Source organism: Nipponia nippon, unplaced genomic scaffold (genome assembly GCF_047370975.1).
Source record: "Nipponia nippon isolate SJK-2023a ecotype South Korea unplaced genomic scaffold, ASM4737097v1 scaffold_2, whole genome shotgun sequence".
Classification (NCBI taxonomy): domain Eukaryota; kingdom Metazoa; phylum Chordata; class Aves; order Pelecaniformes; family Threskiornithidae; genus Nipponia; species Nipponia nippon.
This window is the reverse complement of record NW_028262336.1, coordinates 86,957,682-86,980,311: the sequence shown is the minus strand read 5'-3', so window position 1 is coordinate 86,980,311 and position 22,630 is coordinate 86,957,682. Positions and strand designations below refer to the sequence as shown.

General features: G+C 43.4%; 1 protein-coding gene across 1 annotated transcript; it reads left to right on the top strand.

Annotated features, from left to right (window-relative positions):
• Positions 1-1,480: 1,480 nt before the first annotated feature.
• KLF5 (KLF transcription factor 5) lies at positions 1,481-20,499 on the top strand. Its single transcript, XM_087757487.1, has 4 exons — positions 1,481-1,899; positions 3,904-4,774; positions 5,924-5,983; positions 18,543-20,499. Exons 1-4 carry the CDS (start codon positions 1,666-1,668, stop codon positions 18,719-18,721), a joined length of 1,344 nt encoding a protein of 447 aa, XP_087613613.1. The 5' UTR covers positions 1,481-1,665; the 3' UTR covers positions 18,722-20,499.
• Positions 20,500-22,630: the final 2,131 nt, after the last annotated feature.

Sequence of the window (22,630 nt, the reverse complement as noted above, 5' to 3'; positions counted from 1 at the left end):
ACATAGTTTGAAACATTACCCTAAACTAAGGTTATGTGAAGGGCATTCACACAAAAACAAAACATGATTTTAAAATCTGTTTGTTAAAACACCTGTTTCTAGGCTCTAATGGGGAAAGAAATGCCAGTAATGAGTCTTTGGAAAAGGGCACTGAAGTCGCATATTGTATGAACCTGAATACATGTTAGTGTCAGACAGAAATTAGCCTGCATGACTTTAAATGCTATGCTGACAGGAGTAGCCGGATCTCTGTTAGTAATAACAAGCATCAAGCGGCTACCTATTGCTAAACAGTTTGTGTAAAGCAATGTTATGCTGCACTCTTTCCTGGTTCTGTAATTAGCTTTCTGCGTGCAGGCTCTGAGACATCCTACTCGCCGTGAACTGGAAGGCAAAGTGGAGGATTGCCAGGCTGACCAGAGCAATGCTTTTTTTACATTTAAAAAAAAAAGAGCCCTGTCTGTAAATGACAGGGGATAAGTGCAGGGAGGGGGAGGTAGCCAACATTTCCCTGGATTCACAGCTTCTCTCCCTGCAAACCGGGAACGCAGGGCTGGCCGGGCCAGGAGAAAGGTGGAAAGTTTGGGTTTTTTTCCGAGGCTCCGCTACATGCTGTGCTTCTCCCATACAACGTGAGCCCTTCGGTGTTGCGCAGGGCAGCGTCCCTCCTTTTTCTCCTCCTTCAGCGAAACATGCGGGAGCTGAGCTCACCGTCCTGTGTCTACGGGGAAATATGCTTTGCGTCGAAACCACACCTCAACACGAGTAAATAGAAACTTGCCTCATCCGAGGGGGGGGGGGGGAGAGACAATTGTCGCTCTCTCTTTTTCTCTCCCCTTCTTCCTTCTCCTCTGAGCTATTTCTGTAACAGCATTTTCATAGCGTACGGCGGAGATGTCTATTGCGGCGCTGAAATTTATTAGCAGCAGGTTTTGAGTACGAGTTGCCTTCGGGACAAAAAATAATAAATTTGAATGACTGCCTTTAAAAACCCTTTTGAAGATGAAAGGTAGGAGAGACGGTTATTTTAAAATGCCTACATTAGCAACGCTTCTTTAAAAGACTATAAATAATCCTAAAGCACGAGAGGGGCCTCGGCAGCCCGCCGCAGATAAACCCTCCTCCACCGCGCTGCGAGCACCGCGCCGGGCGCCCCTGCCCGCCCTGCCTGCAGCCACCGGCCCCTCCGCCGGGCACCCCTCCCCGGGCCGCTGGGCCGGCACCGCAACGCCGGGGGCAGCCCGGCTGCTGCCCGCGCGTTACCGCCCGGCCGGGGCAGGGCCGGGGCCGGGGCCGGCGCTCCGCTCCCCCGGCCCGGGCACGCCGCGGCGGGGCAGGGCCGGGCCGGGCCGCCGCGCCGCGGGGAGGAGCCGTCCGCGCTCCCCGTAGGCAGGGCAGCCCGCAGGGCCGGCCCCCTTCGGCGGGCTGGGTGGGGTGTAGGGGGGGCCGGGGGTGGAGTAGGGTGAAATAGAGGCGGGCGTGTGTCACCGGGTAGATACCCGTGGCCAGGTACAGGCGGAGGCACTGACGACACCGGAGTGGATGCGCTCTTGGGCTGGGGCTCCTGGGGAGTGAGCGCACGCGTAGCCGCCGCCCGCGGGCCGGTTTCCCTGCGCCGGGGCGGACAGCCCGTCCGCGCTGCACTCGCCGCCGCCAGCCTGCCTCATGGCCACCAGGGTGCTGACCATGAGCGCCCGCCTGGGTCCCGTGCAGCAGCCCGAGGAGCCGGTGTTCGCCCAGCTCAAGCCCGTGCTGGGCGCCAGGGAGGCAGCGATCTTCCCCGGGGAGGACCTGAAGCAGCAGCAGCCGCCACCGCCGCCTCCTCAGCAGCAGCAGCAGCACCCGGGGGGCGGCGGCGGGGGCGGCGGCGCGACCCTGCCGGCGGAGGAGATGGTACAGGTAGGCGGCGGCCACCCCCCTCACGGCCCGCCGGCCATCGCCCCTCTCCCGCGGCGGGGCCGCCCGGGCGGGGAGCGGCCGCTCAGGAGCGGGCGGGCGGGACTGGGTGGGGCCGGGCTGCGGACCCCGAGGTGCGGGGCTGAGGCGGCGGCGGCGGTGTGTGTGTGTGTGTGTGTGTGAGGGGGCGCGGCCCCCGCCCCACCCCGCCGCCCAGCCCGCCAGTGCGGAGGGCCGCGGAGCGGGGAGGGCGCCGGGGCTCCCGCCTTCCCGCCGGCGGAGCGCGGGGAGGCGGCCCGGGGTGCGGCTGAGGCGGCCGGGGCTGCGGCGGGGCGCGGGCTCTGGTGGCGGCTGCCGGGCCGTCCCGGGGCGGCGGTGTCGGGGGGGGGGGGGGGGGGGGGGGCGGGGCTGCCCCCGCGGGTGTGTTGAAAGCTACAGCTGCTGCCTTTGCACTTGCCCGGCGGCGGAATGAGAGCGGCCGCCTGTCCTCCTCGCCCACGCAGGGAGTCATGTTCGGGGGGGGGCGGGGGGGGGGGACACGGGACGGGGACACGACACACCGGGCGCGGGGGGACTTCCCGGGACTTTCTGCCCGTCCCAGGAGGCTGTTTGGGAGCGGAGCCACGCGCAGACAGCTGGAGCAGCTCGGAGCGGGAAGCGCCGCCCGCAGCCGGGCTTCAGCCCGCGGAGGGGGCTCGCTGGAGGGCGGCTCCCAGCGCCCGGTGGGCCGCGGCCGGCGCCCCTGTGAGGCAGCGGCCTCCCCGCCGGCCGGTGGCGGGACGGGGGGTCCCGGGGAGCCCCCGGCAGCGGTCTGTGGGGTGCTGCGTTTCGGCGGTGCCTTCCCCAACGAATAAATAACTCCCGTCTTCAAAGCGAGCTGCCCTCGGCTCGTAAACAAGAGCTGGAAAAAGTAGCCTGGCATGTCGGGGCAGATCCAGATCAAAGGGACGGGGAGGCGGCTCTGTTTGTTTGTGGTGTTTACCGGGGGTCTTTGAAGAAAGGTCCTAAAAGCCACTTTCGGGCAGAGTTGCTGTTTGTCAGCTGCTTTCTCTTGCGGGGTGCTAAACGGGTCTGGTATGAGCGCAGTCTTGACAGGGCAGGGGGGAATGTCGCATTTGCCCACTGGAGAGTGCGTGATAAATGTTTTGCCGATGACTGTACCAGTAATGTATCGGGCTCCAGCCACCCACGGATTCCCTCGCACCACTACGCTGAGAGAATGGTTTCCCAGTAATTAAAGAGCTCTCCTAGGACCCAGGCACGGATAGGGACATGTTTATCACGCTGTTAGCCAATTATGCACTGCATAGATTATTATTTTTTTTTTTAAATGTAGTCCCGGAGACACTTTACACAAAAGGTACTCTGATGCAGTCAACACGTCTTCTTTTTATTCAATATTATTTATAACTTTACACTTCGGTGTCGTATTTCTAACCAAATACCTTTCTTTTAAGGATGAAAAATCCTGGAAGTACAGCATATATATATAAATATATATATATATATAAATATATATATATATATAAACATTATTTGAAGTATTAGCATTCAAATAGCCAGCTGAGGATGTGGCTTTTAGAGTTAGCATTTCAAAGAGAAGCGGGTGAAACAGATAGGCAGTCACCCTGCTCCAGCAGTGAATTCCAGAGCAGGAGATCTGCAGATTAGGCACAGCGCCTGTCACTTCTGTGCCTCGCACTGTCTTGTAGGCATAAAAGATGAAAAGTTTGTTGTATGCTGAAACATCAGATCGATCTTCATGCTTGCTCTGCATGAACGACTTGTGCCATGACTTTATCTCCTTGTCCTTGATGATGTTGATTAGTGCGCCGATTATAAAAGACAGGTTTTCATTAGTGTGAATGTTTGTAACTTCCTCCGTAGGTAGCTTGCGGCTGGCTGAACAGTATTGCCTTTTATTTGCGAAGCCTCATGCGACTTGCATGCCATCATCTTTTTTAGTTGGTAACAAATCGTGTATTATGGTATGTTTTGTTTTTGTAGACAAGATGTGAAATGGAGAAATACCTGGCACCTCAGCTCCCGCCCGTTCCCGTCATCCCCGAACATAAGAAATACAGAAGAGACAGTGCCTCTGTTGTAGACCAGTTTTTCACTGACAGCGAAGGGTTGCCTTACAGCATCAACATGAACGTCTTCCTCCCCGACATTAGCCATCTGAGAACTGGCCTGTACAAATCTCAGCGACCCTGTGTAACCCACATCAAGACAGAGCCGGTCACGATCTTCAGTCACCAGAGCGAAACTACTGCCCCTGCCCCTGCCCCCACTCAGGCCCTCCCCGAATTTACCAGCATCTTCAGCTCCCACCAAACTCCTGACGTGAACAACATTTTCATCAAGCAGGAGCTTCCTACTCCAGACGTTCATCTTTCCGTCACGCCCCAGCAAGGCCAGTTATATCAGCTCTTGAGCTCACCGGATTTAGATATGCCCAACACTACGACTCAGGCAGCCGTGATGGACTCCCTTAACAATGTCTCCATGCCGTCAGCCATGGCGGGCCTTAACACGCTCTCCTCGGCTGTTCCACAGACTGCGATGAAACAGTTCCAGGGCATCCCCCCCTGCACCTACACCATGCCAAACCAGTTTCTGCAGCAGCAGGCCACTTACTTCCCTCCTTCGCCCCCAAGCTCAGAGCCTGGAAGTCCCGATAGACAAGCAGAGATGCTACAGAATTTAACCCCTCCTCCATCGTACGCCGCAACTATAGCTTCCAAGCTGGCAATTCACAACCCGAATTTACCAGCGACTCTCCCCATAACCCCCCAGAACATCCAACCAGTCAGATACAACAGGAGAAGTAACCCAGATTTGGAGAAAAGACGTATCCACTACTGTGACTATCCTGGTAAGCGATCTGTGCCAGAAAATCCCAGCTCTTGCAATAAAAAAAAGTGAATAATCGTGGACGAGGTGTAACTGGTTTTCTTCAGCTGTAGTCTACACCTAGGGAGAACCAAATATTTTCTTGTTAAAGAAGAATTTCTCTTCTTTATTGTCTTTGTGTGGCACACTTTCACATTCTTTAAATAACTTATACCCTTTTCTTCATGTCATTTTTTACTCTCTTAAACGCCTGAACTCATTTTACTGTGTTACAAAACTTGTACCTCATAGTAAAAAAAAACAACTTATGGCCTTCTCTGTTTTAAGTCAGTGTGACTGTGCAGCTCCTGCTCTACTTTTCCAATACCCGCAATGGCGCAGAGGCTCAGTTTGTCCAATGCAGTACAGCTCTGTTTGAATCCGCTGGCGCTGAAAGAATCATTTAAGCTCCCTGTAGCCAAGGCCATGGCCGTATCGTCCCTGTTACAAACAGAGGATTCAGCTGCTCATGTAAATCCATTAAAGCTACCTCTGAAAACTGTCCACAGATGGTCTCCCTTCCATCCTCTCCTTCTCCTACACTGGAGGGGAAGAGGAACCTGACTATAAACTGTGCCTCCACATAGTACGTGATCCCAGATACAAGACACTCGCACCCATCCAAGCACAGAGAGAAATTGCTCGTGGTTGATCTCCCCCTTTACCAACATAACTCTCGGCGGTGTATCACCCGTATATGGTGTGCAGTATGATAAATGCTCAGTGGAAAAGTTACGTTGAGCCCTGGGGAACGATGACACCGAGTCTGGCTTGAGCAAATTCTCTAGGAAATTTTTAAAAAATCAAGTGCCCCTCTGAGTTGTTAATTTATGTAGCAGGTGTTACCGTACATAGATTGTAGCAGCTATTGGTCTGTACTACATCACAAGGTAGTAGGTCTAACAGAAACATAGGCGTTTTTCTCTTTTCTATGTAAAGCAACATCTCCCTAGGAGCTTTCTATATCAAATTTTACTTCTAAATGATGGTGGTTCCAGAAGGTAGTAAACTTAAATGTTTGAGATAGTACCCCAGCACTGAGTGAGGAAGTTTAAATGTCACACGGAGTGTTCCGGTTCTCCCTACTGAAATGCCTCTCTGCTTTTTTTTTGTTTGTTTTGTTTTGTTTTAGGCTGCACGAAAGTTTATACAAAGTCTTCTCACTTAAAAGCGCACCTGAGAACTCACACGGGTATGTACTCACTCTCTCCCTGTCTCTTGTTCATTCATGGCTTACACGTTTTTTGAGGAAGCAAGGGTGTTTGATCTGCCATCTTCTCCCTGTTTTCTGTAGAGTGGTGTGGGTTCAGGCTGGCAGTTCAGTTAAGAAAAATTTAAGGTTTGGTCAATAAGAGGAAAATTCGCTTTTAATGCAGTTTTCTTAAACCTTTTATAATAAAAGAACTCAAAATAGCTAAGAATAAAACAGATGGAAACTTGCCTTTTCAATCTAAAATGCCATAAATTGTTAAAAAATAAAAAAAGGACTTTTTTTTCCCTTGAATAATGTATTAAGCATAGTAAACGTTATAGTTTTCAAGATTTATCTAAATAGATAGAATTTTCTGGTTTGGGCTTTCTCTTTGTCCTTTTAGAATTATTTAGTCTTAGAATTTTTCAGAAATGTCATGAAAACTCCCAAGATATCTCCATTTGCTTCATCCTTAGCATTAAGTGTGCTTTTATTTTTTTTAAGATAAGTGGGTTTATATATTTGTTTAAAAAAAAAAAAGACAAAATTTCAATTTTTTGTTGGTGAAAGACATTAAAATGGAGGAAGTGAAAAGTGTCAGTGCGTCACACTTGGTTTTTGTACCTTGGTCAAATTGTGCCTGCAGCCGCAGGTGCAGTCCCCGTTCGTGGGCCCGCGTGGAGCGGAGCTGGGGACAGTGTTGTTTGTGCACGGGCGCCGGAGCCATGCGTGCAGAGGACAGCAGGTGGGAGGTGGAACCGCTGTAGATGCTCTTTCTAAGCGTTCACCTGCTGATGTGGGGAAAGTTGGGGAGAGGGAGACAGGGAGAAAAATGTAGCTTCCCAACAGCACACCTGAAACTATTTAGGACAGTTCTTCCCTGGGATCTTAGTACAGAACTGCTCATGCTAAATCAGTGAAAAGCACATGACTGATTTTGTAAAGAAATCAAATGAGAGGGCTGCGACTCCTGTTTTTTAAAACCAATTATGAACCCCAGCTCTTTTATGCATGGACCTCGATTTAGAGCAAAACACGAGTCCCAGTTCAAGCAACTCACTTATTGAAGCAGGCTGTCAGCGCTACGGCTGTGCCGTTCAAGTAATGGGGTTTCGCCTAAGTTAAACCAAAAAGTCAAAACAAAACTTAGCATGAGCTGTGATCTAACAAAATGTTTCACTGTCTCTATGGAAACAAGGCCTTCTATTCAGCAGCTATTTTGAATGGGTTGTTGGATTATTGTAAAGAAATTGAGTATCTCCAGGCTAAATGTTACTATGGAAATTTTGTTTTGATAAATGAAAGAGTTACCTGTGTTGCAGTCACAGTAAAAAATTAAAAGCAACTGTACAAAGGTTATTGCTTTGCATTAGTAATAGACTAAACAAGAACACTGTTAAAAGTATTTTTGATTAATATAATTACGCATTACCAGCAAGCTTAGTAAGAAAGGAATATTTTCATGAGGCTATAAACCTGAGTAATGTCAGAGACTATAATCCCGTTGCTCTTTAATAAAGAATCTGTAAATTTAAGAGCGTGCGATTTCCACTTATGCGCTTTAGCCAGCAACTAAATACCAGTTTTAAATATCTCACTTGCTATTATACAATAACTAGGAAGAGAGATAAAAGCAAAGCTTTAGTCTAAAAATGAACATTACATAGTCATCATTGGAAACGTACGTTTTTCCTTTTTTTTTTTAAATCGGTTTATATCTTTTTTTGTACCTTGAGTAGTAATGACTTCTGGGTTTATAAAGTTAATACTTGTGTGCATAGAAATACATACCACATCACTAATATATATTGCTTAGGGTCACTAATATTTATTGTTGCCTTCACTTTTTTGCCTATAGATATTTGACCTTAGAAATGTGGATAAATGTGCAAAGGTCAGAGGAGCTGATGTATTCATGGAAACAAGAATGTTGTTTTAGATAAAAATCTAGTGAGCTTAAGCAGGTCTGTAATACAAAGGGTCTTCTCGGGAGGTGAATGAAGGGATAAACTGTCTAAAGTGTGCATTACATGCAAGAATGCGAGTCCGTATCCTGTTACCTGCATTATTTCAGAGTTTGGATTAGTTTAACTCTCTTGAATATTCACTTAATACTTGAAGATTTCCAGCACCGATTCTGATCTCTGCCTTAACATAGGATTGAAATGTGTGTTACCCAGTACTGTAAATCGATTTACTGAATGTTAAAGTAAATGAGCGCAAACTCAGGGAAACCTGTGAAGTTGCACAGCTCCTCCAGGAGTGCAGGGGAATCTTGCTATTGGTCTCCAAAGAGAAGGGCTCGATGCCGAGGGCTAAATTTGGGTGTGTGCCTCTGTGTACCACATCCCCCAGAACTATGAATTCATACAGTGCTATTGAGCTTTGATTTTTTTTTTTTTAATTTCTTTTTTATAAAAAGGAGTCTTGTGAAGCTTTTACCTTCAAAGTCTAAAGCAAGTGTCACGTAATCCATTTTAATAAAGCTGTGTGTGATATTCTTTCAAATCCCTTCAGGGATAGCAGACCTGTTTATCTGGCTAAACCCGTTCTTTGGTAATCATGGACCACTGAAGTTGTTTTCTCCTTATTCTTAGTTTCTTAACAATACCTTTTAAAATTGGCTGCAGTGTTTCTCTCATCCCAACCAGTTCCCGCCCTTCTCAGCAATCTGTCATCTTAAAATAAAAGAGCCTGCAGCAAAGTTTGTCTGCCATTAAAAGTCAAGACAGACCTTATGGTTTTTCTTTTGTATTGGAAAATCTCAGCCTTTTCACAGTATTTATTTAGCAGCCTTTCTTTTCTGAAAGGTTTTCACTGGGTTTAGTAGACTTTTTTGAGAACAAACCTAAGGGAAGTGTTGGTTTTTGATAGGTGGAATGTAGGCTGTACCCTTTTTTCTAATTCAGATATGAACACACTGTCAGACTTTATAAATTACATTTAAATAAAACTATAGGAAATGGGCAAGAGGAAAAATCTCTTACATTTTTATTCTTAGGTGTTCCCAAGGTGTTTACCTTACACCAAGTCAGGTGGTATGAGCTGGTATAGTTATTCTGATTCAATGTAATTACACTGGACTTTTGCTGTTGATTAGGAATCCAGTATTCACGTAAAGAGATAAGGAAGGTTAATGTATTTGCACCAGTCGCTGAAGCAGGCGCCTGTTTTTCTTGCTCTAGCTAATGCTTCAGCGTTTGTAAATTATGCAGTAAATTTTAGTTGTTGGTAAACTGGTAACCCCAAAATTGAACATGAGCAAAGATTCAAATGCTGCAAAGATACAGGACATGTTGTATCCATCTCCATGCAGTTCTGGAGTAGGTGTCTGGTACATTTTAATGCCTTGAAACACTTCAGTATGGCATCTTAACTTAACTTGATTTTAGTTATTCCCGAAACAGGTAAAATGGTATTCAGTATGCTAAAGTACCTGTTGGAACATCTCTCAAAACAGATTGGATTTTTTGACCTTTTGAAGCAGGGATTGTCTTGTAAAATAATTTTACCTGTTAGTCATGGAACAAGTTTCGTTTCATAAGTGGCATTGTGCAACTAGGGTATATAATGGGGGAGGGGGTTACGCATTTATTGCGGGCTGTCCAGCAATAAAACCACCTTAAGGCTCTGGCATAACAGCTATGTGTCCAACTTGAAAAACGTGCCAAATGTCAGTGAAAAGCAGTTACTTTTGTGTTGTAGATAAATCTCTTTCAGTTCCTTTTCTGTCACCCGAGTATACACGTGTATTTCAGAGGATCCTTTAGAAACAGCGGTCCTATAACTTATCCTGTTAGATTTCTTTATATGTTAAAAAGTTGGACTATGGAAGTTGATCTTTTGATATGCGAGCACCTGGAATACCCTACCTGTACCCTACCTGTAATGCTGCAGAAGAGCTGCTGGCTCCAGGGTGGGGCTTTTTATTATTATTTCTGTGAACAGCTGCACACTTCAGAATTGTGTATGGTTTTAAGAGGAAAATCTGTCATTGTTTTGAACACATCAAGGCACGCACATTGAGGACACTTTCCAGCTGCATGTTGGTTTTCCGTATACAGAGTCTTTGTACAGGCATGTTCTCTGGTCACATGGTGGGCTTGCCATTAATAGTTTCTAGCATTAACTGCAGAACTATTTCATCTCTATCTATAGATCTAGTTTGTATTTGGTGATGGGAAGTGGAAGCCGAGATAACTCAAGAGAAATGGCATTTCTCTAAATGAGATGCACTCAAAATATTTCCACCGTCCCTAGTTATTTCAAATGTTTATATAGGCATGGGACAGCTGCTGACTTGTGTGGTTCCTCAAGGTGTTAAACGTTTTATTTTAATTTGGATCTCTGCCTCCATAGATCCAGAATTAGGCTCTGATGGTTCATCAGAATTAGAACCAGTTGTGTGCAGTAGACTTCAGCGGTCCATAGGACTTGGAGCTCCGAGTTTACCATAGCTGTATACGGATGCTTGTTAAAGGTGATACCATACAGAATTGCCTGGGAATTCAGGATGCCCGTTGTTCAGAAGGGAAGACAAGTGGTAGTTGGACTCCTGCTGGGAAAAAAAAACACCTTGCGAAAACATGTATTGACTCAAATCATCCTGAAACGTAGGTAAGGGATTTCACTCATGGTGTACAAGTGGGGAATGGAGGCCCCAAAAGTCTTTGCCTTGCTCATGGTTGCAGCGTTCTGCGTACGTAGCAAACCTCACCCTGGAAAAATCTTTGCATCATGAAAGTAGTTATTAAGTAATATTTCTGTGCAGATTCTGCTTCTTTAACCTGTTAGATGAGTCAGTTGCACAGATTATACTTTAAGGAGGTGTCAGTACACGCCATCATTGATAGAGACAATAAGGAAAAATGGAGGAGAGTTAAATAAAACTGTTGACAAAGTGCATTAAAGTGCAATGTTGCTAGACACTGCTGGAGAATATGTTGGTATCTTTTATTTATGAATTCTGCTAAATCCATTAGTTGCCTGTGTGAGAAATGGAAGTACATTACTTTCCTGTGCAAACCACAGTTTAAGGGAAAATAATGCATTTTTTTCAAACACTTTGTGAATGATCGCAGACCTTGGGATTAATTGATCCGGTTCTTTATCTGTCATAATCTAAATGAGACATGTTTGAATGTGTTGCTCAAAGGAGGATGAAATCTTAGCAACATAAACCTAAATTTTAATTAAAGATTACTGGTCATTCACATTAGCATCCAGCACGCAATTTTTATGAAGCAGGAATTAAATTCCAAGGTGTCAGGTGAGGGGTACTCTTTTTAGATTTTAGATACTGAAAAGAAAAGCCTAATATTTTCTTCTTGATTAAAAGCCTAGAAAGTCCCTCTAAGCATGAAAGCTTAAAAAAAACCTGTTGTTTCTGTCAATTGCTCCCTGAGAGGATTAAACTTCAGTTCCAGGATATTTGATTCCTGATAAGGAAACTGTTGACCTAAGAGACCGGCTTTAAATATAGTTCGTTTTGAGACCGCCCTACATAGGCTAATATAGTCCCAAGATTCACAGCAATTGCTGGTGATTAAAACTTTCCATTATTTGATTAGACATTCCTTATTGTAATTAATTTCTGAGCTTGACTGGGGCGATTGACTCCTGGTTCCAGGGCAGTGTGTTGTTTGTTGTTTGTTAGATGACCTGCACCTCCCATTGGTGAAAGATTAGAAACATTTAAGTAATGTCCTAGTTTAGTCTGAGTATCTTGGTAGCAGCATTCATGTCCTGTCAGGCTGCATTATTTATATTCAGTGATCTCTAACAACTCTGATTAAGGACATATTAAAACCTTTGATTTTGGCAAGCGTACAGTGCTTCGCTTTGTGTTAAAATAGCTTTAATGCATTGCTTTCATTTTTTTTTTACGTGTGTGTGCATACAGTAGATGGAAATCTGGAAGTCTACAGTACATGTTTAATAAATTCCATTTTAAGAGCACCTCTTATCTGACTGTACAAGAGCCAGTGGTATTGGTGTGAAAGCTAAAGAGCTGTTCTTGCACCACAGGCATAGACGAGGAAATGTGTTCTTCAGCACAGGACTTGTAGACACAGCCGTGCACCCCAGATGGCACGGCTTTCTTATAAACCTACTTAAAAAAAATTCCTTTCCTCTTTGTTTGCATATCTCCTTGAAGAGAGACCACCTCTGTTAAGACAGAATGTTATGCCAGAAAGAAAATAAACCATTGCACAGACCAGTCAAGATTCCCCCGTAATCCTTGAACTGCGTAAGACAACACTTAGCAAAATAAGAGTGCTTCAAGCACTGGTGGGAGCTCTGAGAAGATAATGCCTTCTGCACCTCTGTAGTCAGAAACTGAATGATGCACAACTCTTGGCTGTCCTCTTTGCTTACCAGTCAGTTATCTTTTTTTTCCTGTTCGTGCTTTTGTTAGAAAGAGATCAAATACTGCTTGGTAATCAGTGATCGGACTTACGAAGCACAACAGCTCTCTGTTACAGGGTTCCTTAAAATGCTGTTTCATTGTGAAGCAGTACTTAATGGTCACCCTCTAGCCATTACTATACTAGTCAGAGGCTTTATCACATTTAAAAATGTGCAGCATATGTTATGCATTCGTATCACTGGTGGGCTGGATGTTTCAAGGACTAAATTTGTTTTGTCACTCACAAAATAAGCTGGACGTACTTTGCGTGCCTGTCAGCCCTCTGATCCATCTCCATCTTGGACAACTGAGAATTTCAGTGCACTAAAGAGCTTTTAAACACCTAAGGGATTTTTTTTATTTTGAAATTTCAGCTTTCTGCTCTTCCTTAAAAAAAAACCAAAACATGACTTAAAAAAGGTGCAAAACCCCAACCAATAAGCTGCTTTAGCAATGACTACAGTGCTTAAGTCAATGGCAGAAGGAAGGTCTAATTTTAGGTAAATGTTGGGAGCTAAAAACTTCTTTTGGATGAGTGCAGACATACACCCAAGCAACTACTTTCCGTTCCAATCAGCCTGGTAAGAGACCAGAGTTTAAAACTGTGATGCTTTGAACTAGAGGAAAGCTATTTCAGGCAAACTCAAACAGAGGAAGAACATTTCATTTGTTCTTATTTTTTTCTAAAAATTTGAGGCTATAGTATGCCAGGGAACTAAGACAACTGATGTTAAGATGTGAAAGATTTGAGAACCAGAATGCACCAGAAAACTTTGAGACAACATAAATCTTTGTAATAACCTGTTTTAAAACTGGACATAATATGGGTTATGTACATAACTGGTGCAATTATGGTGCAGAAGCTTCTGCTTTGCCTACTATCTGTTTATCACACCTAGGTGAATATTTTTTAAGGCCGAACACTTGCCACTAGAAATAATTCCGTAATAAACACAAGTAATATTAAAACAATGGAAAGAATGGCAGGGGGGTGTCTTTATACTTTTCCACCCTTACAAGCTGTAATCAGATGTTGTCTTTTTGGAGTCTTTGAAAAGTGTGCTGCTTTTTCTTCTTCAAGGAAGCGGCAAACTCGCCACTCTGACAGAAATTTCTGATAGGAAATAAGAGAAGTTGCAGGTGTTGGCTGTTGTAGTACCTGTACTTGGATTTCTGCATACCAATAGAGTTACCTAACTTTAGGTTTGAAAATCCGACCCTTGCTCTTCGCAGCTTTAAATTTAAGGAAAACCGTCCTAGCAGTGAATTGCAAAAATAAAGTCACACAGCTCCTTGGTGAAGTAAGGAAGCTTATTTTCTTGTTGATGGGGAAATTCATCACTAATGGAGGTTTTCGGTGACTTGTTTTTTCCAAACAGGATTTTAAACAGAAACATTTTCTCGAACAGAGGCTACATGTTGATGATAAAAGGTGTCTTCAAAAGGAGCGTCACCTGCCTACTGGTGGCACTGTACCTTACCCAAATGAGCATGGCCACGATGGTCACTGCCAGTGGCTAGAATTAATGTTAGGAAAGCAATTACTGTATTTTGAAACTACTAAATCCCAAGAAGATAAATTAAAGGGAGAAGAGCTAACATGGTGTGCCTCACTGGTCCAGACCATTCTCTTGTGGTATCGGCAAGGATTCCAAACCTTGGGATCTGCCTTGGGATCAGTTGAAGTGGCTGGTTAGTTTAGCATGTTATATGTGGATACCCAGACATCTTTTTGACATCCTTGCAATCTCACAGCATTATAAATAGTGTTGTTCTTTAACAGACACATTGCAAGCAAAATGGTCTTCTTTCAGGTTAAACTCCCTTATCTCTTGCTAGGTGCTTTCTGTAAAAGAGCTTCCAAACTAAACATTAGGGCTTAAAATTTCTGTGCTGAAGTACAAGTCTGTTTCTCATGCTTCACAAATGTATTTTTTTAAAAACTGGAGAATGGATATATATTAACAGCTGAAGAACTTAAAAATATATTTTGTGATGTATAAGCCTAGCAAAATATTTTAAATCAGTGATACTGGAAGGAGGTTATGCAGAAATCCAATTAAACTTATGAAATCCCTATCCTGTTGAAGTATAATTTAAAGGAAAGCAGTTCTGTTTCCCAGAAGTGCTGTGTATGATATTTCTGGCTTGGGAAGAAAGGGTTGGAGTGTGCTATTTGGCTGGAAATCGGTACCAGCTTCCTCCATGGTGTTTTAGTTGAACAGTGTTGACATTCTAACAAATCCCGTGGAAGCTCCCCTGAAGTGGAGGAGTTAGCTGTTTTCTTGCTTTTACAGTGAAATATCTGTTTGATACCGCGATCGTGTTCCAGTAACCAAGCCGTACTGCCTTCCTATTTGATGACCAGTGGCATTCTTGGTTTAACACCCTATAGAAGCCCTAAATTGCTGGAGGAAAACCAAATATTTCTGAAACTTTACAGCTACTGTATTTCGCACAATCATTAAAGTAAACAAATCTTACATTACTATGTAGCCAATGAAAACAGTGGATAAAGGGTTCAGTGTCCCTTGTTGTGTATACCTGCTTTTTTTTAAAAATAAATCTTCAACCCCGGATTTCTCAGCACTTTAAAGGCAGCATAGCAAAGAAGTAGGATCACTTCAGAAAATATGTAATATGAGGCTCTTTTTCCCTTGCTGCAGGAACTTAAACCAAATTCTTATTTGTGCTAAATGACAAAGAGCATGTGTATAGGTTGAGAGAGAGAAAATAGTACCAGCTAGTTGTTCTTCTGCTTTCTTTAAAGGAGTGAAAATAATCTCCACCTTCTTTTTCTTGCCCCCCTTCCTCCTTGCCCAAAAGGAAAACATTTGAAATTGATTCAGTTCTTAAATAGAATTTTCCAACGGAAACTAGCATTACAAACATAGATATTCAGTATTTTACCCCTAGGATTTATTCAAAATAATCTGGGCCTCTACATTGGCGCTAAAAATACATTTTCCAGTTCTCACTGTTGGCCAAAGCAGGGGTTAAAAGCAGCGTTCTGGCTTTAATTTCCAGTACATAAAAGTAACACTGTTAAAACAATTTGTGTAAGGCACCAGCTCGTTCCCCTCTGCGCATCTCCTGAGCGCTGCTGGGTTTAGCTCAGGTCTGCAGAAGCTGGCTGGCGAGGAGGAGCGGTGCTGTTCTGCATGGCACTGCCTAGCTTTTCCCCGAGCAATGCCATTGCCTGGGAGGGTTCGTGACTGTGGCAGGCAGTGAAGTGACGATGACAGCAGGGCAGGTTTCTGCATAGTGTCTCTGGGAAGCTGTGGCACCCAGCAACGCACAGGGTTCACCGCTGCCCTGACTGCTGGCAGTTTGTATGCCAGCAGCCTTCATATCACCTGCTGATGCTGCTCACAGGTTAGAAAAGGTTTTAACAGGGGGCAGTGGTTTTGTTTGGACTCAGACGGGGTCAGGTACCAGCTATGTGGGACGACTTTGAGACTGCTTTTCCAGCACAGTGTAGTGTGACGCACGGTGAAGTTTCACATACTTCCATACCTCCTTGACGCCAAGTTTGGAAACCGTGATTTTAATCTCCTGATCCCCATTCCAGTCTGGTTCGGTCTGGATACTCCTAGGCTTTTGTTCAACAAATGCTATTTCGCTGACGTCTTTACCATTTCTCTTATTCCCCGTGTAATTCTGCAAAATGGGTAAGCAAGTGTTTGGAGTATACAAAGGCCTGACCACATATATGCTCTCTCTGGGCAGTTAGAGTGGGAGGATCACAACATTGGGAGTTTAGCGTCAAATATAATATGAGAGTTTTAAGTGAAGGTTTTTAAAGAAGAGTTTGAAGCTAATATGGGGGAAGAGGGGAAAGAAAGGAGAAAAAGAAATACACTGGCTTTATGTTAAGATGCTTTGAATGCAAGCGTGATGCTTTTGTGCAGCCTCTGTGTGTGCACGTTTGTTTTAACACAAAGTGTTCATGGAAGATCTCCCTGGTGCTATGCCTATGGATCAGCAACACAGTCTTTTACAGACTGCATTAATAACCCAGTTTAAATACATTAAAGATGATGTATATACTGCAAAAGATCCCTCACTGAATAGAGACCTTTGCTGTCATTCTGCCGTGAAGACCAAATGTGTTATCTCAACTGGTTTCTCGGGTGTTAGAAAAGCTTTACACGCTGGGTTTGAATGAAATCTGTATTTTAACCTACAGTATATGTTGCATGAAGCAGAAGAGAGTCCTGTATAGTAGACCATTCCAGTCTTCAGTCAGCATCAGGCAGAGTAAATTCAACTATGATACAAATTTGTAGTAATCTGTGTTTTAATTTGCTGTGAACCAAATAATTTTGAACTCTGTGAGAGGTGATGCCAGGGTCTAAGTTTATTTTTCTTAAGGAATGATCTGTTTCCACTGTGATTTCAATAAATCCCAGTCACCATTTATGCAAAGAGGTGGTGGTTTGGCTGGGTTGTTAGTTTTCCTTGTAGAGGTCTCGTTCTGGTTGTGACTGTGCTGCCAACATGAAGTCATGTCCCCATTGTGAGCAAAGGGGTGATTCTGTTCTTAGTCGTAGACGGAAAGTTACTAGTTAGTTGATCAGAAGAAGCAGTAGAAACTCCCAGACAAAAACAGTTTCATAATTTCATCTGAATGATAAATTAGCGTCTCTGAAGTAATGTTTTTGAGTTTCTCAAATGGTGTTCTCTGCGTAACTGGTGCAGAACAAACAGTCTGATTGCAGGATACTGGCTTCTGTCCTTCTTCCGCATGCTTGTGTGATGGTAAAACAGGAAAAAGTAGGAGTCAGTCCACAGTGCTATAGGATTGAGACTGTGAGGGTAAAGGTCTGAGACCAATGGAGAGGGAGAAGATCTGTAAGATGTGTTGGAAAGGACTTTTTGGGAAGCTCAGCTTTGGTCTGATTCTGCTCCAGATGAAGCTACTGCCAAGTGCTTTGATAAACTTGGTTTTCTTTCTCTTTTTGCCAAATGGGTCAAGTTAATATAAAGGTATAGATAGCAATCGACTCTCCCAACTGAAAGGTGTTTTTGTCAACGAACGACAACCAATAGCCTATAAATAGGTAATCTTAGCCTCTTTATTTATACGAAGCTTGCTTGAATGGTGACATCATGTCCATACCAGCTCCCAAGCAGGTCTATGTACATGCTTAAAGTTCTGGTTTCATACAGAAGTCATCTTGGCTTTGTGGCTTCATGTTTCTCCCATTTCAACAAACAAATCTATAAATTATAAGCATGCTTAAAATACCCCATTTATAGTTCTAAAATGGATGAATACAAATATTTTGGGTGCTTGGGCCAGTGTATTCAAGACTAGCTGGATACTTTGAAATGGTATTCAGAGCTGCTGTAACACAGCAAGTTTTCAGAGACGGTGTGCTCCCCCTGCGTCAGTATAGACTGATGGAGACAGCAGGCACTTGCCACCTCTAAAATATGGCTATTGAAGCACCTGATTGTAGACATTCAATTCTGAAAATGGGTGCTTTAGTCTTCTAGGTGCTTTCTCCTATATATAGCTAGCCCAAACCAGGATACCACAAATTTTTATTGCCGCTGACATTTTAGAACATACTGTCCCCCTTGTTTTTGTAACACACTGTGCCCTTTTCTTTCTTCACACATCAGAAGCTCTTGAACAGATCTGCACGCTACAAAGAATGTTTATAGAAATCTTCCTTCCCATTTCAGGCCTCTTAAAAAAAGCTCTGTATAACTTCATTTACCCCTTTTTAGAAGGTGCAAGCGTAAGTTACAAACTAGGCTGGACCGTCGCGTGAGACTGCTTTTTTTTCCTACTCCCTCTCACATTGAGATGAGCGTAAGGGAGCGTATTTCAGTCTCATGCAGCTTTTTTACCTCTGTGTGTTTCTGTACTGTAGCTATCTCCAATTTGTACGTTTGAAAGTTTATTACGTTTTACCGAGGTATTAAATCACAGATTCAAGAGCAAAATTCACTGAAAAAACAAAGGGACTGTTGGTTTGAGGCCTATTGAATAGACCTGTGCATAATTAGGAAACGTCAGCTCCTGTTTTGTCATGTCTGTCTTTAAATTGAACAGCAGTGCCATTCAATGTGATATCACATCAGTTTTCTCCAGAAGAGTGACAGCTGGCAGTCTCATTTCTCTGTGCTCTGTTTCAGGTGAGAAACCGTACAAGTGCACGTGGGAAGGCTGCGACTGGAGATTCGCTCGCTCGGATGAATTAACACGCCACTACAGGAAGCACACGGGGGCAAAGCCCTTCCAGTGTGCTGTCTGCAATCGTAGCTTCTCCCGCTCCGATCACCTGGCTCTCCACATGAAGAGGCATCAGAACTAAAAGCTGGACTTGTCGTTGAAGCTGTTTTGTATCTATGCAATTTCCTATTGACTCTCAATGTACAACTAAAATTAGTTTAATTTTTGAGTATGGGTTATCCATTTAAAAGAAATCTCAAAAGAAACTGGAAATGTATATTTTGTATATTTATGCAGAAAAAAGGGAAGACACTGTATCACAATACCAGAGTGTTCGGTCGTTTGTTTGCTCTCATGATGTATATGGCTTTAGTCAGCAGGTTTCATCTCTTTACAAGTATTATGTCTTGACACATTACAACTTTATACATTTTTTTTTTCCCTCTTGCGCTGTTTTGACCAAAGCACTGTCATTATTGTGACAATGTTTAGTAAACAAATTAATGAGAGGCTGCAGATCAATGAATGCAGTGGAAAAGCCATGAATTGTAGTCTGTCAGGTTTTTACTGGACATATTTAGTACTTGTGGGTTTTTTTTAAATGTTAAGACATTCTGTGGAGATAAAGTACGTAGAAAAATTATCATAAACAGCCATAGAACAAAACATTTTGTTCTGTATGTTGCATGTTTGCTATGACAAAGATTTTGTAAATATGCAAATCAGCTTTTTAGGTTTAATACAAAAGTTTTCTAAGAATCATCTGAAAAAAGTGGTTGTTTTACATTTTATAACACAGCAGAGTTACAAAAAAAGTTATTTAAATACCTCTCAAAACAGTACCAACTTAGCTTCGTTTTTCTTGAGAGAAATGAGCTAAGCATTCAGATGTTTTGTACCTGTTAACTCAAACGGTGTGCACTGAATATTCAAAGCAGGATTTTGTTTTCAAATTGCTTAAAAGGGCAAAACATTTAGAAAGAGCTGTAAAGTCAATGTTGGAAGCTTAAATAACGGGGATAGTTACAATGAACACAGAATGTTAAACCTCTTACTATAAGCTAAACTTAGTATCACTTTAAAAAGAAGGATTTAGGATGCAATTTTCATATACAGACATGTTAAGCTGGTTCAGCACCAGTATGATCTAGTTTCATGTGGATATTGCATGTAATTTACTAGAAGGTAAAGGATACAGTAATTTTGTTTAAAATTGCAGTGCAGTTTAGTTAATCCACTGTTCAGATTGACACACGCAGGGGAAAATTTACTGCTGACAAAAGTAGCTGAAACTCCACTGAAGTCAACGAAGTGGTGCCCTTTTATGCTAACTCTGACTTTGATCCATAGTGTTCAGCCTTGAAATAGTAGATGAAGGGCCAAAGATGAGGTGAGACCGTGTGGGATTTGGCCAGACAACAGGAGAAAACCAAACAAACCTAATAAGTGTCTGGACTTCACAAGCCGTAATATTAAGCTGTCAACCAAAGGCTAGAATAGACAATCAAAATACCAAAAAAGGGTCTTGCAGGAAAACCTAGCTTTGTTAAAACTGTTGTTTGTCTTTATTTATTTGTGGTATATGATAGACTCTTTTTTTTTTTTAAGACAATTTTACATATACTTGATAAATTATAGTTTTGTTTCTTATAGTTAGAAATGTTGCTCTTAATGTAAATAGTTGACAAACGATGTAAATAATTTTGTAAGGCTTCAAATGTTTATACGTGGAAACACATGCATAAATCAGTCGCTGTTTTGCTTCTTTTGCCTCCCCCTACCTTATTTTTGTATTGTGGTATTTCCTATGCAAATGACGGAGCAAACAGCTGTATAGTTGTAGAATGTTTTGAGAGAGAATGAAATGGTTTATATATAAAGACTTTTTTTTTTTCAAAATAAAACAAAGTGCCTAATGTGTGTGTGTGCATGTGTGCGCTCACTGTAGCTCCTGACAATGGAAGTTCTGTGCTTTTGCATTGGGAGCTGGAAATCATAGCAATATTAAGCTAAGAATGTCTGTTCTTCATGGCAGGGATTGTCTCTGTGGAAAGTACCTGGCACTTCTGCACCCTACCCTGATGAAAATAATAAATGTGAAGGGATAAGTACTTGATGGTGCTTTTCTGCTATCAGAACCTTAAAGGGAGTGTACAGTAGCCTGAAAACGGTTGCAAAAGTCCTTCCACAGTAGCAGGATTGTAAATTAAAGGTACCCGTTGGGCGCATACAAGAAGTATACAAATTCTCTCCCGCTTTTAAAATGGGTAAAACCTATTCACACTGATCTACAGTACTGCCCAAAAGAACTCTCTCCCCAAAAAGTTCCTTTCATGCCCTAGAAAGACAGGGAGGTCCCATAGCAGCGCTATGCAGTGGGCCCAAGCAATGTCTCCTTCTCAGTATTTTTCCCTTGGAAGATGGATGTGTAGTCCAATTGAAAAATTCAGGTCGATGTGTATGTGCAGGTCTGGGGTTACATCTGTCTTCTCGTCCTTTCCTCCGAGCGTAAAGAAAACGGTCATACTCAGCTTTTTTAAAGAAATCGATCTTAAAACCAGTAAAAGATTCAGTTTAAATTTCATTTACTATTCCAGATTATAATAATCCATTTAAATCGACTATCAATTTATTCAAAATTCAGTTGTTGTTGTGTAAACTGGCTCCTAAATCCTTTGTCAAATTTCTCTGTTCTTTCCTCACAACCTAACCTTGATTTTTCGTTAATTGATTTTCCTCTAATTGCTTTTTCTCTCTTAATTAGCCTCTCCCACACATCAACTAATCCCTCCTTTTAAAAAATACCTAGGATACCATTAACAAAGTCCACGAACTCCTGGTTGATTACCAAGGAAAATCTGTCCGTGTCTCACCTAACTTTGCACAACCGCAAACGTAAGAGCGATGTTTTGGAGAATACAGAGGGATAGCTCCCAGAAGCATTGCTGTGGTGTTACCCTTTCCCGATCCAGGCATTAGAAAAACAGCCAAGTTTCTTGGGAGCGTTTCTGCTCGGAGGGGAGGCCGGCGATGAATTGGGTAATCACTCATGTGCTGTCACTGCGAAAGAGAGCTGCCCGAGCTTCTTTTCCTGAGCGCGGGGTGAAGTGAATAACAGCGGCGTCGCGGGGCGTTTGGAGCCGCAAGCCTCCCTGTTCCGCTCAGCCCGCGTAACTCACAGTGGATTTAGGGTCAGACCAGTGGTGGGTTTGGTAGCTCTTTCTAGTCTTTCGCAGTGAATCTTCTCTCATCCTGTGTTTTGTCTCAAGTCTGCAGATGAAGGCAGCGCTCGCTTCTGCGTTTCCCATGCCTTTTCACAATGAAAGCCCGCTGATTGCATGGTTTCAGCCTCCAACATTGCCTCATACTTGTTTTAGATGTTTCAATTGCTCAGCTACCTGGTTGCATAAACCAGCTTAATGGCTTCATATTAATCTTGAATGAAAGGCCATAATTAGGCCCATCTACTTCAGCAGCATTTAACCTAATACAAACAGAGACAGGCACAGCAGACCCATGCACCAGAATACATTACAAAACCAAAGGTAGAGGAGCTTTCTTTACTGGCAAGCGCTACATCTACAACGCATGGTATTAATACAGTAGTTTAACAGCACGGCTGTCTCAAAACCTGCAAGAAAAAGAAGTGTCACCATAGACCCCGCACGATTCGTTTAAAGCAGTTGGTGCAGAGTCCCCCGCGGTGCTGAGGCCACCCTCAAATTCAACTCTGCAGTTATCCTTCAGCACCCGAATTATTATTCCACACAAAGAGGGAAACTCCAGTTGGCCAACTGGCTTTTCTGGTGGCCATGTGAACACCTAGTCCTCCACTTGACTGGGTGCTGAGATCCTTCCTGTGGTTTTCAGTGTGAGTTTAGGGCCTGATCCTCCACAAAAGTGCCTCTATGCCCACATGAGAACCTTGTGGCCTTCATTACATGGATCCTTGCATGAATCCTTGTTTTAATCTGGTGGGTACAGTGCCATGAGGCTCTGCCATGCTCTACAACCACAATAGTGGTGTTGCTGTTGACCTTCATGAAAGAGA

Coding starts and splice junctions, on each gene's coding strand:
- KLF5 (XM_087757487.1), top strand. CDS start 1,666: ATGGCCACCAGGGTGCTGACCATGAGCGCCCGCCTGGGTCCCGTGCAG. Junction 1,900..3,903: donor CGGCGGAGGAGATGGTACAG/GTAGGCGGCGGC, acceptor TTGTTTTTGTAG/ACAAGATGTGAAATGGAGAA. Junction 5,984..18,542: donor GCACCTGAGAACTCACACGG/GTATGTACTCAC, acceptor GCTCTGTTTCAG/GTGAGAAACCGTACAAGTGC.